This window comes from Hippoglossus stenolepis, chromosome 24 (genome assembly GCF_022539355.2).
Source record: "Hippoglossus stenolepis isolate QCI-W04-F060 chromosome 24, HSTE1.2, whole genome shotgun sequence".
Classification (NCBI taxonomy): domain Eukaryota; kingdom Metazoa; phylum Chordata; class Actinopteri; order Pleuronectiformes; family Pleuronectidae; genus Hippoglossus; species Hippoglossus stenolepis.
The window spans coordinates 2,366,436-2,378,698 of NC_061506.1; the positions used below are offsets into that span (position 1 = coordinate 2,366,436).

General features: G+C 43.4%; 3 protein-coding genes across 3 annotated transcripts; all 3 read right to left on the minus strand.

Moving 5' to 3' along the window:
* Window positions 1–158: 158 nt before the first annotated feature.
* Window positions 159–2,048, minus strand: LOC118103269 (claudin-10). The gene is made up of 5 exons (XM_035150018.2): window positions 1,736–2,048; window positions 1,343–1,504; window positions 1,194–1,275; window positions 989–1,096; window positions 159–827 (listed from the first exon to the last, which is right to left on the minus strand). The coding sequence occupies exons 1-5, from the start codon at window positions 1,965–1,967 to the stop codon at window positions 638–640; spliced, it is 774 nt and encodes a 257-aa protein (XP_035005909.1). The 5' UTR covers window positions 1,968–2,048; the 3' UTR covers window positions 159–637.
* Window positions 2,049–3,036: 988 nt separating this feature from the next.
* cldn10e (claudin 10e) lies at window positions 3,037–6,629 on the minus strand. Its single transcript, XM_035150812.2, has 5 exons — window positions 6,112–6,629; window positions 5,879–6,040; window positions 5,475–5,556; window positions 5,285–5,398; window positions 3,037–3,657 (listed from the first exon to the last, which is right to left on the minus strand). The coding sequence occupies exons 1-5, from the start codon at window positions 6,341–6,343 to the stop codon at window positions 3,207–3,209; spliced, it is 1,041 nt and encodes a 346-aa protein (XP_035006703.2). The 5' UTR covers window positions 6,344–6,629; the 3' UTR covers window positions 3,037–3,206.
* A 2,440-nt stretch (window positions 6,630–9,069) lies between these two features.
* cldn10a (claudin 10a) lies at window positions 9,070–11,180 on the minus strand. The gene is made up of 6 exons (XM_047339042.1): window positions 10,961–11,180; window positions 10,184–10,345; window positions 9,994–10,075; window positions 9,865–9,912; window positions 9,151–9,229; window positions 9,070–9,117 (listed from the first exon to the last, which is right to left on the minus strand). The coding sequence occupies exons 1-6, from the start codon at window positions 11,178–11,180 to the stop codon at window positions 9,070–9,072; spliced, it is 639 nt and encodes a 212-aa protein (XP_047194998.1).
* Between the last annotated feature and the right edge of the window lie 1,083 nt (window positions 11,181–12,263).

Below are 12,263 nucleotides of genomic sequence, written 5' to 3' on the forward strand. Positions count from 1 at the left end.
CTCAGAGCTTTTCTGACACCAGAGAGTCACCTTGTTGTTTCCCACAAGCTTCAGACTCGTCAGGGTTCAACACAGACTGTGTTTCTGTTTTATTCCAACTGGTGCATGTGAGGACGTCCCAGTGAGAAGAGCCTCCGCAGAGTCTCACTGAGAGAATGGAAACAAAGGAAGGACCCGTTCTAAAGGAAACCACTTTGTTTTAATCATTAAAAACACAAAACCAAACCAGAAACTGTACAAAGAAAAGCTAACAGTCATAATGAGACGAGGAGAATGTGGCTCACAGGGAAGGAGGGAAAGGAAAAGCATCAAATCAAAGAACATTAACGTTTTGTAAGATTTCAAAAAAGATCCATCCAGTTTCTTCTTCTTTCAAATATGTAAACACGAGGAAAACTTTGACATTCAGGGAAAATACACGTATGACTGTGGTGAATATGAGTAATGAGCTTCTGTGGGACGATAACAAACTCCACCCGACTGAAGACCTGCTCTCATCACTGCTGTTTGGGGTCTGATGAGGGTTTCATCTCCTCGTCTCTCGTTCAGAGAACCAGTCAGAGACTCTCCCAGAAGGTCAAACTGTTCCTGTGAAGTCCCTCAGGTCCCCCTGTGAGCTCAGGACTTCCTGTGGGACTCAGACGAAGCTGTCCCTGCTGAAGGTGCGGCCCCCCCTCGACGCCGTGGCCCCGGCCCCTCGGCTCTTCCTGCCCTCGTAGAACAGCGGCGGCCCCAGCGTGAGTCTGGAGGACGTGGCCGGCAGCATGTAGGTCCGTCGGGTCCGGGCCGTGGCGTACGTGCCGGGTCTCAGGGGCCGTTTAGGGGAACTGGTATTTAGATACAAGAGGGAACATGGTCAGTATCACTGGTTGTACAAACACATAAAAGTACATATAGATATATTTGTGTGTATATATCATTATATATGTACATAGTAAATGGTATATTTGTATTTCTATGGGTTGTATATACTCATATAGCCCTGTACCTTGATGGCAGACCTTCTTTTCCAGAGAAGTAGCTCTGCACCGTGCCTCCACTCAGCAGGAGCACGGATCCCCCCCAGCCAATGAAGATCGCAGCTCCCAGTTCAAACCTGCACAGTGAATATTCAGGTTTGTTACTCATCCCACTCTTTATGAACTACTTTCATATCATGTTATATATGTTGTAATACTTTAAAAAGTACTCACTTCTGAGCCCTGAAATGTGGATCCAAGTATTCTCGGATGACTTTGTTGGCCCACCACGAGTAGGTGATCATCCCGCAGCATCCTGACAGAACACACGTTGGACTTTGGACTCACTTCACACATTGATCAGACTCTTCTGTGGTTCTTACCTGACACCAGGTACGTGATCCCGCCGGCGAAGGTCACTCTGGCGTTGGCGATCTCTGAGCCTCCGATCTTAGTGCACTTCATCCCAACGAGGGTGAGGACGCCTCCGAAGAAGCCGGTGATGACGGAGCAGACCGCCAGCGCCCTGCAGGCGTGGAGGAACACTGAGGGACGACAGGTGGAGGGTTATCTATAACTTCAGATTATCTTACCACAGGATTCTTACGTTACAGTTTGATATTTGCAACATGACCTGTGACCTTGTGACTAAAGCTTCATATAACTGTAATTCCCATTTAAATATATCTAATATACATCTCAGTGGACTTGTTTGTCCCTAAACCAGAGCTCAACCCACTGGGACCAGTTTGACAGCTGTTTTCAGACGGGCGTACCCGGCAGGCCCAGCATGGAGGGGTAGTCCTTGCAGTCGGACACCCCCGTGGTGTCGGAGATGCAGTCCTTCCACAGGTTGGAGTAGTAGTTGGAGGTGGTCAGCACGATGCTGCCCACCTCGGAGAAGGTCCAGTACTCCGTCGGCAGCGTGGAGCACACCAGGATCCAGCCGAACAGACAGGACACGAAGCAGCCGATCTCCAGGTACATCACCACCGTCCGGTACGTCATGGTGAGTCAGTCCGAGCCGTGGTGAGAGCTGCGAGGCGAAGGGACCTGGACGAGCTCCCTGCTGATCTGGAGGCGTCACACCAGCACTTTGGGTGTTTGTCTCATCTTATCTTTTCAGGAGGTTTTGCCAACTCAGCATCCTTCATGTTCCCAGGACTCAGGCGAGTGAGTCATTCCACCAGATTCAGATTTCACCTCCTCCTCCTCCTCCTCCTCCTCCTCTCTGCTCCTTCCTCTTTAGATCCCAAAGTGCAGAGAAGTCATGAGACTGATTTTCCTCTGTGAGATGAAAAATACAGAAATTACAATCAAGCAGGGGCCAAAATATTTTATTATATAAGACAAATATAAATCTTTTCCTCGTTAATTATCCTGCAGATTATTTTCCCAGATGCAGCGCCGCTCCAGTTTCCTGTCTGAGGAGCTGATCAGATGCATTGAGCCACATGTTATTTGTTGGTGACGTTATTCAAAGGATGAAAGTGGACGGATCTGTTTCCTGTGAAGAGAAGCTGCCGACACAGTGTTGATGTGTAAACAAGCAGCCGCATGAGGGAGAGCCGTGGAAAACCAGTCTGTGAGAACCAGTTTGAACCCAGTGAAGCCAAAGGGCCTCGATCGCCAACTGGTGGCTGGATGCGGTACAGGTCTGAAACCCGGCCTCCTCCATGTTAGTTCCCTGGGACTCAGGCTACATCCACATTATTACATTTTGTCCTCAGCTCTGCTTCCGATTCGCCGGCGTCCTCACAGCAGCTGAGACGTTTGGAAACTATGACGCAGACTTTACGAGGCCTCCGCTGATTCGTCAGATTCTCATCACATGACCCCTCCAGCATCAGCCTCACTTTCCAGAGCAGAATTACAAGAAGGTTTATAAGACCTTTACTATTCAGCTTTTATTTGTATTATCCAGCAGTTGATCCTCACAGCCGAGGATTCTTCTGTCTCCTCGTCCTGACAGACCTTTTACCTTCGCTGTGATGAAGATAGTGATGAAGAGTAGAAGTAACCAAACATTAATCTGTTGCACTATCTGAGGTTCCAGTGTAGAGAGACGACTCACAGCTCATTTCACTGATAAACGACTTTATTACGAGACACGTCTCAGGAATGAACGAAACAGACAGAAGATTTAACACATTTATTCTTTTTAAAACACAGGATTTCATCAGTTTTTATTCACACGAAACATCCAGTTGAATTTAAAGCTTCATGAACTGTCCAGTTTGTTTCTCCTCAGATAAAAGAGTTTCTGATGAACGGCGTCGTCTCGCTCCTCGAGCTGCTGGACAGAGACGAGACCGTCTGGCTGCTGCTGCTGCTCCTCGACTCGGACAGAGTCGGAATGCTGGACCTCAACGAGAGGCCGGACTCTGACCCCTCCCCCGACCCCGACCCTGACCCCGACCCTGACCCTGACCCCGACCCTGACCCCGACCCCAGCCCCGACCCTGCAGACTTAATACTTCGCCCTGTCTTCGTCGACCGTCCTGACTTGGCCGTGCGTCTTGATTTGGACGTGCGCTCTGATCTTGAGGAGATGGCCGACACGTCTGAGCGCTCGGACCTGGACGACAGCTCAGAGACGGACGACACTTTGGTCTTAGACGTGATCTCTGACACTGAAGACAGAGCCGTGGTGGACTTGTTTTGTTCTGGGTCGGCTATTGGCTGAATGTTGATTACCCTGGACAGAGAGAGATGCATTATGGTCAAATGTGACAGAATAGACACAAATGGAATAGGATAGAATATAATATTATTCTATTCTATTCTATTCTATTCTATTCTATTTTGTTCTATTCTATTCTATTCTATAATACTCTAATCTATCAGTTCAATTTATTGTATTCTATTATACTCTATTCTATTAATTCTATCCTGTTCTCTTATTTTATTATATTATACTCTTTTCTATTCTATCTTATTCTATTCTATCTTTTTCTATTCTACCTTATTCTATTCTATATCATTCAATTCATTCTATTATACTCTATTCTATAATACTCTATTCTATCCTATTCTATCTTGTCCTATTCTATCTTGTTCTATTCTATCTTGTTCTATTCTATAATGCTCTAAACTATTATATTCTATTATACTCTATTCTATAACACTCTATTCTATCCTATTCTATCTTGTTCTATTCTATAATATTATAGAATAGAGTATAATAGAATAGAATGATATCTTATTCGATTCAATCTATTCTATCTTGTTCTATTCTATAATATTATAGAATAGAGTTAAATATAATAGATTTAGAGTTTAGTTTAGAGTATTATAGAATAGAACAAGATAGAATAGGATAGTTTAGAGCATTATAGAATAGAACAAGATAGAATAGGATAGAATAGAGCATTATAGAATAGAACAAGATAGAATAGGATAGAATAGAGTATTATAGAATAGAACAAGATAGAACAGAATAGTTTAGAGCATTATAGAATAGAATAAGATAGAATAGAGTATTATAGAATAGAACAAGATAGAACAGAATAGTTTAGAGCATTATAGAATAGAACAAGATAGAATAGGATAGAATAGAGTATTATAGAATAGAACAAGATAGAATAGGATAGTTTAGAGCATTATAGAATAGAACAAGATAGAATAGGATAAAATAGAGTATTATAGAATAGAACAAGATAGAATAGAATAGTTTAGAGCATTATAGAATAGAACAAGATAGAATAGGATAGAATAGAGTATTATAGAATAGAACAAGATAGAATAGAATAGTTTAGAGCATTATAGAATAGAACAAGAGAGAATGGGATAGAATAGAGTATTATAGAATAGAACAAGATAGAATAGGATAGAATAGAGCATTATAGAATAGAACAAGATAGAACAGAATAGTTTAGAGCATTATAGAATAGAACAAGATAGAATAGGATAGAATAGAGCATTATAGAATAGAACAAGATAGAATAGAATAGTTTAGAGCATTATAGAATAGAACAAGATAGAACAGAATAGTTTAGAGCATTATAGAATAGAACAAGATAGAATAGGATAGAATAGAGCATTATAGAATAGAACAAGATAGAACAGAATAGTTTAGAGCATTATAGAATAGAACAAGATAGAATAGGATAGTTTAGAGTATTATAGAATAGAACAAGATAGAATAGGATAAAATAGAGTATTATAGAATAGAACAAGATAGAATAGGATAAAATAGAGTATTATAGAATAGAACAAGATAGAATAGAATAGTTTAGAGCATTATAGAATAGAACAAGATAGAATAGGATAGTTTAGAGCATTATAGAATAGAACAAGATAGAATAGTACACGTCTGTACTCACGTGTTTGTTCCTCCACAGAGCGGCGTGCACACAGACCACAGATAGAAAAACCCTCCGGTCATGTGGAAAGCTGAGCCGACCCAGCCCAGGAACAGAGGAGTGCCCAGGTCGTACCTGTGGAGCAGAGAAATGATTCAGGTTTCATTAAGTCTCTTTGTAGCTGATACACAATGTGTGAGGTTGAACTTACTTCAGTCCATCAAAGTCGGGGTTGAAGTATTCGACTGAAACATACTGAGCGTAAACAGCGTAGCCGCAGACAGACAGAGAACCTGCAGACAAAGATGTTACAGAAACAAACTTATTCAGTTTGACACGATTCAAATGAGATTCAAAATAAAATATTGTATTTTTCAGTGAACGATATTGTGGCTAAAGTTCACTGGAGACTTTAAAAAGTCTCTAGAAAGAATCTAAAAATATTTATATGCAAGAATGTTTTTTAAGAAACTTCAAATTCAAATATTCTGCTGTCAAACTTTTTATTTAAATGTTTTCAGTAGAAAATAACCATGAAATATTTGATGACAGGAGAAAATAGAAGATATTTGATATTTTGATTTTGAGAATAAGTTGTAATATTAGGACATTTACCACCGACGATGTGGCAGCACCCTCCAGCGTAGATCTTCTTGTACTTGGAACGGTCTTTTCCTCCGAGGAAGGTGCACTCCATCCCCAGCAGACTGAGCACGAAGCCCAGCATCCCCAGGCTGAGAGCCGCCATCAGCAGGCCCCTCACGATCTGGATGTAACCTGCAGGGACACAGAAGATGGTGGAAGGGTTCTGGGTCGGTGAGACGCAGCAGAGGACGAGTGGGACCTACCCTCCACAGACCACAGCACCGGGTAGTCGTAACAGTTACTGACGGCAGTGGAGTCGGTGAAACAGGATCTCCACAGGCTGGACCAGTACCAGGCCACCTTGATGATGGAGGAGCCCCCCATGCCCCCGATGGAGGTGATCTTCCAGCCCTCCATGGCCATCGTGCACGCCACAAAGATCCAGCCCAGCACCGTCAGCAGGAAACCCCAGATCTGGATCACACGGGTCTGCATCTCAGGGCCTCAGTCGCCTCAGATCCAAGGAAGCTGTCGTTTTTATCATAAATCACGTTTCCACTGTGGAACTCTGACGATTTCCCTTTGCTTTGTTTTCAGTTTGAATCAAGAGGGTGAAGCTTTAATCCTAAAACATGAGGCCGAGGCGTCGCTGCTCGTCTCAGAAGAAGAAGACTGATCCCAGGAAAAGAGAGGGGGGGGGGGCACATGTGGCTGAGAGGAAAGTGTCTCTTTGGTTCCCACAGGTGAAAGTTGTCTGACTCCAGATCTGCTGACCTCAGTGTGTCTCAGGTTACAGGTGAGCTCATCACACTGTCACTGAGTCAGTTTCATCAAATCATCTGTTTATCTGCGTTCACAGCGAAATGTCCAGAAAACTAGAAACTGACCAACACAATAAGATCTTAGTTAAAGGGACATTCCACCAGTAACACAGAGAGAGACCAGTAACACAGAGAGAGACCAGTAACACAGAGAGAGACCAGTAACACAGAGAGAGACCAGTAACACAGAGAGAGACCAGTAACCCTGACTCACATGTTCTCTGGTACTGTGAGTTTAGACTGTGAGAGTTTTGTCTGTTCAGTAGTTTTACCATCGTACGACCTGATTTGCAGGTCTGACCTCTGCAGGTGAAATGTGTAATAACCAGGACAGAAGCTGCTGGACGCCGCCTGCGGCTCTAAGCTGCTGCTTATGAGTCAGTTCACTGAGGGTCTCATAATAACATCTCTTGTAATTAGACTTAAATCTGAGGTAATGAGATTTACTGGGAGTGATGAATGTTCTCTGGGATGAAAGAGCTTCTCTTTGTCCTCTGGGCTTAGGACTCACTTATTGGTGGTGGTGGTGGTGGGGACGTACTGGTGCAGCACCGGGGCCTTCATTTGTTTAGTGAAAAGAAAAAGGAAGAACAAAGACATGCTTTTGTTAGGCTGACCTGTTTTTAAATAACTTAACTCATCTTATCTTAACTTATCTTATCTTAACGGCAAATGACTTATCTGAATTATTACTGTATTTAGTTTTCTCTCTTATCTGTGACATGTTGTGCAGCGTCTGCAGATCCGCTGAGTGTGGAGGAATGCTGCTCTCTGGTGGTTACACTCATGGACGGAGGGACGGAGGGATGGAGGGATGAAGGGATGGATGGATGGATGGAGAGAGAGATGGATGAAGGGATGGCTCAGGCTTCATCCTTTTTCTGCACCCTTTTCCCAACAGAGGTCAATAAAAGGTCAGTCGTTCCCAACGTTTTCACTCATGACCCCGTCTTCTTGTATCTATCCATCTATCTATCTATCTATCTATCTATCTATCCATCTATCTATCTATCTATCTATCTATCCATCTATCTATCTATCCATCCATCCATCTATCCATCTATCTATCTATCCATCTATCCATCTATCCATCTATCCATCTATCCATCTATCCATCTATCCATCTATCCATCTATCTATCTCTTCTTACAACATCTCATTTGGAGGTGATTCACACTTGCACACATTTTATTAACTAGTTTTATTAAGTTATTGTCAATACACACAGTACACACAGTACTCACAGTACTCACAGTACTCACAGTACTCACAGTAAACACATGGACATTCCAGGTATTTATGTGCAGTATCTCTCCTTCTTTTCTTTATTAAAACTTTGCAGTATTTCTCCACAGTAGCAGAAACAGCCGGATGCAGTTCCCTCTCCGGCCACTAGAAGGTCAAATCCTCACAATGAAACATTTGAATCAATTAGAATTGTTTTTAAAATATTCATGTTCCCAGATGATGCTAAAGTAAAACTACACAGAATTAGAAAATGTAAACGTTATGTGGTCAAGCACAATATATAATTACACTCATTGTAACCTGGATTTAAATTTAACTTCTGTGTCGATCCGGTTGAATTATTCTTTAAAAAAAAGAAAATATAGAGACAGTTGGTTTACATGTGTGTTTTAATGATCTCTGATAAGGAAGTCATGCAGACACAATACTAGCTTTATATCAGGGAGCGTCACCTGACACTTCTTCACGACGCAGCGCCGAGCGACTCTCTGCCAGCTCCCGGCTGCAGCCGCTGTAACTTAGCCTGAGGTCCCTGGTGATGATAATTCCCAGGTGGAGACGGATGGCTGATGTGAGGGAAACCTCCGGCCTCCAGCTCCGTCTCAGGTCAGATGGGATGTAGTGACCCTCAGATCCTGAGAAATATTAATGTTCCCTTTGAAGCGATCAGAGAAGATCAACTGCAATCACCGCTGATCAACTGAGAGCAAGTTTAAAATCTTTTAATTACTTCATTTGGTCACATTTGCACAATTTTTTAGTTTACAAAACAAGTGTCTAATAATAAAAAAAACATTGGAAAAGTCTGAGCTGCTATAAATTATTTACAAACCCTTTTCTCCTCTAGTTATAAAGAAATAAATGATTTAAAATCTACTTCCCTGACTAAAGAATTATTAAATACAGATTTAAAGGGGAGGCCGGCTTGTTGAAGGTGACCTCAGAGTTTTGGAGCCAAATCAAATGTCCTGCCCCAAAAGAAAAACAAGTTTATCTCTTGCTTACGGAAGGATTTCCCCAGAGTTCCCAGAGTTCCTGCCCAAAGTTCCTAAAGTGAACGTCTGTGTTTTACTGGTGAGTTTCTCGCGACCACAGAATATTGAAATAAATATCACAACCATCGATGTAACTGTAATTGAATAAAGTCCAATTTCACACGTAGGCGTTTCTTCCAAACTGCCTGGACGGCTCCACTGGTTCCTTGTGAAGGCCAGTGGCTGTCGGGCCGCTGGCTGTCGGGCCGCTGGTGGTTTTGCTGCACTTGTTGCGCGCTGTGACCAGTGACGCTGGTCCTCTGTAGGAATATTCAGCTCTGCAAAAAAACAGTTTGATTTAGAGCAGGAATAAACCATCATCTTTTTTTAGTGTTGCCTTTTATTACATTTGCTCATCGGTAAATATTGGGAATCATCAGAGTTTATTACAGTTCATCCTCTGGGGACAGAAACGTCTTGATAATCCATCAGAGACACTTTAGAGACAGAGTTACTTTTTAAAAGATGAGGGACATGACAAAGTGATCTTTTCAAATCATGTTCTTTATCTTTCTTGCTTCATCCAGAATCTAAAGATATTCAGAGTTTTCTCAGCCTGTCTGATGTAGCTGCTCTCAGTCAAGGTGACTTTCATTTCCTCAAGTCCTTATTGTAACAAAGGAAACATTGAGTCGTTAACTTATCAAAAGGACAATCACACGATTTGTCCTGTAGGTTAAACAATCACGAGACAAGATGTTGACAAAGATAAGTGGATGTTTTTCCAGCGTCTCGCTCTCCGTTGCTCTTCAAGTCATTATTTCAATTGCATGCGTTTGCAGCTCAGTGCAGTTTAGTTAAGTCCTTGACGCCGATGACAGATGTGGGATCACGTGTCGGAAACCAAGCTACTTGCCTCATATTGAATCCTTCAGACAGCGAGAGGCAGAACACAAGTCCTCCCAGGATGCACAGCACGGATCCGGCCCAGCCGATGAAGAGAGCTGCCCCGAGCTCAAACCTGCACAGAATACAGAGTTGTGACCGGACTTCATTTGGTCTGATGTGCCTTCACACAATCATTTTAATCCTGAAGACTTACTTCTGGGCCACGAAGAAGGGATCAAAGAAGTCACTTGTGACCCTGTGAGCGTATATGGAGCATGCCGTCATGCAGCACAGGCCTACGGAGGGAAAAAGAAGATTTCTACTTCAAGTTGGGCCTGAAATCCAAACGTGCTGATAATACGATGTAGCTTCGAGGTGTCAGATTCCTAAAAGGCAGATATTACCGCCGAGGATGAAGTGGAAGCCCGACAGGACGGTCAGACGAGCTTTGGTCGTCTCTGAGCCCCCGATTTTCGTGCACTTCATCCCCACGAGAGCGAGAATGGCGCCAAAGAAACCCAGACACACGGCGGCGATCATCAGGCCCCGACACACCTGGATATAGGCTTCATGACAGGAGGAGAGAGCTTGAACCAGCGGCTACAAACATTTTTGATTTACACATTTGTGATATAAAGCAAAAGAAGAAAGAGAATCTGGTAATACACAAGATAACGAAATAAATAATCCAAAATGATGACGTCTGGTGACCCCTGGGATTCGTCTGAGAATTACTGCTTTGAAAACCACAGATTTAAACATTTTGAAGAAGGCCTTTAAGTTTGAGTCATACAGTGAAAAGCCTCGATAGAAATTAGTGCCATTAGATTTCCAATCCCTCAGCACATTTGAGAATTGTGCTCTTCTAAAGACGGATGGTGGCCTGTTTGTCCCGAGCAGGAAATGGGAAGTGACCACTGCATGACTGTGTGACTTTCTCAGATTGCTTCTTCTGGACACATTAGGACACCGATCGGCCTCTGGTGGCCTTTAGCTTTAAAAGTGGCCGTTGTTGACGGCCTGGAGTCGGAGTCCGAAAGAGGAAAGATCGAGTTGCTAAATGCATTTGATTACAATGGTTGTCATTCATCCAGAAACAACAGGTATCCATCTTCAGTCAGATGGATTTTCACGAAAAGAAAGATGCTCTCAGCAGCGTTCACCACAATCCCACAACTCACCATCCAGAGCCAGCATTGAAGGAAAGTCTTTGCAGTTTGACACGCCAGTGGAATCAGTGACGCAGGTTTTCCAGAGGTTGGACCAGAAGGTGGCTGTGGTAATAACCGTCCCATCCACGGAGGACACCTTCCAGTAGTCTGTCGGCAGGGTGGACGACACCAGGATCCACCCAGAGATGGTCAGGAGGAAGGCAACGATCTCTGTTGCCATGTTGCCCATTTTCCCTCTGGCTCGGAGGTCCGGGCTGGGAGAGGGTAGAAGTGTCAGGGAGGAGGTGGGAGGGTCGATGCCGGACAGGTACGTCAGCAGTGGCAGCTCTGCACAGTTCTGCTTCTCTTTTACCTGCTCAGCCAAGCATCTCAGTCCGGGAGCCAACACTTTTCAATGCACATCATTCACTGACACACAATCAGTTGTTGTGTGTTGTGTTTGTGCGGTGGGAGGGTGAAGGCGCACACACACACACACACACACACACACACACACACACACACACACACACACACACACACACACACACACACACACACACACGGGTCATCACTCTGCACGGTGTCCATGGGGTCTGCAAGGAGATCTGCAGGAGCAGGAAGTCTTTAATTGAAAGGATCTGAAAAGTCTTTGACAGAAGAGGAAGACAAGATGGGAGAGATTGTGAATGAATGACTGACGTGTGCACGTTTCCCACTTTTGTCCTCGGCACCAATGAGTGCAGCTTTTGCAAAAAGTTAGAATGCAGTTTGATTCTACCTGAACTGGAGTCACACTGCTACAGCGCTATCAAGTGGCAGGAAGGAGGAACTGCTTGTGTTTAAATTTATTAAAGCCATTCGTGGTCCCCAGAGGATGAAACTCTGCTGGCTTTGGCGATTCCCTTATTGTCGATACTGAAGTGGGAGAACAAAGTGTGAATCCTTTCTTACAGTTAATTCTGTTCTTGTTCTCAGGGAACTTTGATCTATTTGGTTTTATCAGTGTTTCTGTTCTGTGGCGTTTTAAGTCAGAACACACACTTTGTGATTAGCTTGTTCCTTTAGGATCACAGGAGTCATTTGGCTGTGAAGTAGCCGGAGCTAAAAATCACATTTAGTGGAGAGACAAGCTAATCAGAGACTCTAACAGCAGCAGAGACAGAGAAAGAGCAGAACACTGTGAACACAATGAGGCAGGTGGGTAAGTAATAATTAAATCAATTCACAACCTTTATACTGACAAACTGGCTTGCCCTGTCTTGGTACAGGTATTTTTCAAACAAGGATTAGATCTAATCGCTGTGGAGAACGAGGGATAGTTTCCAGAGGA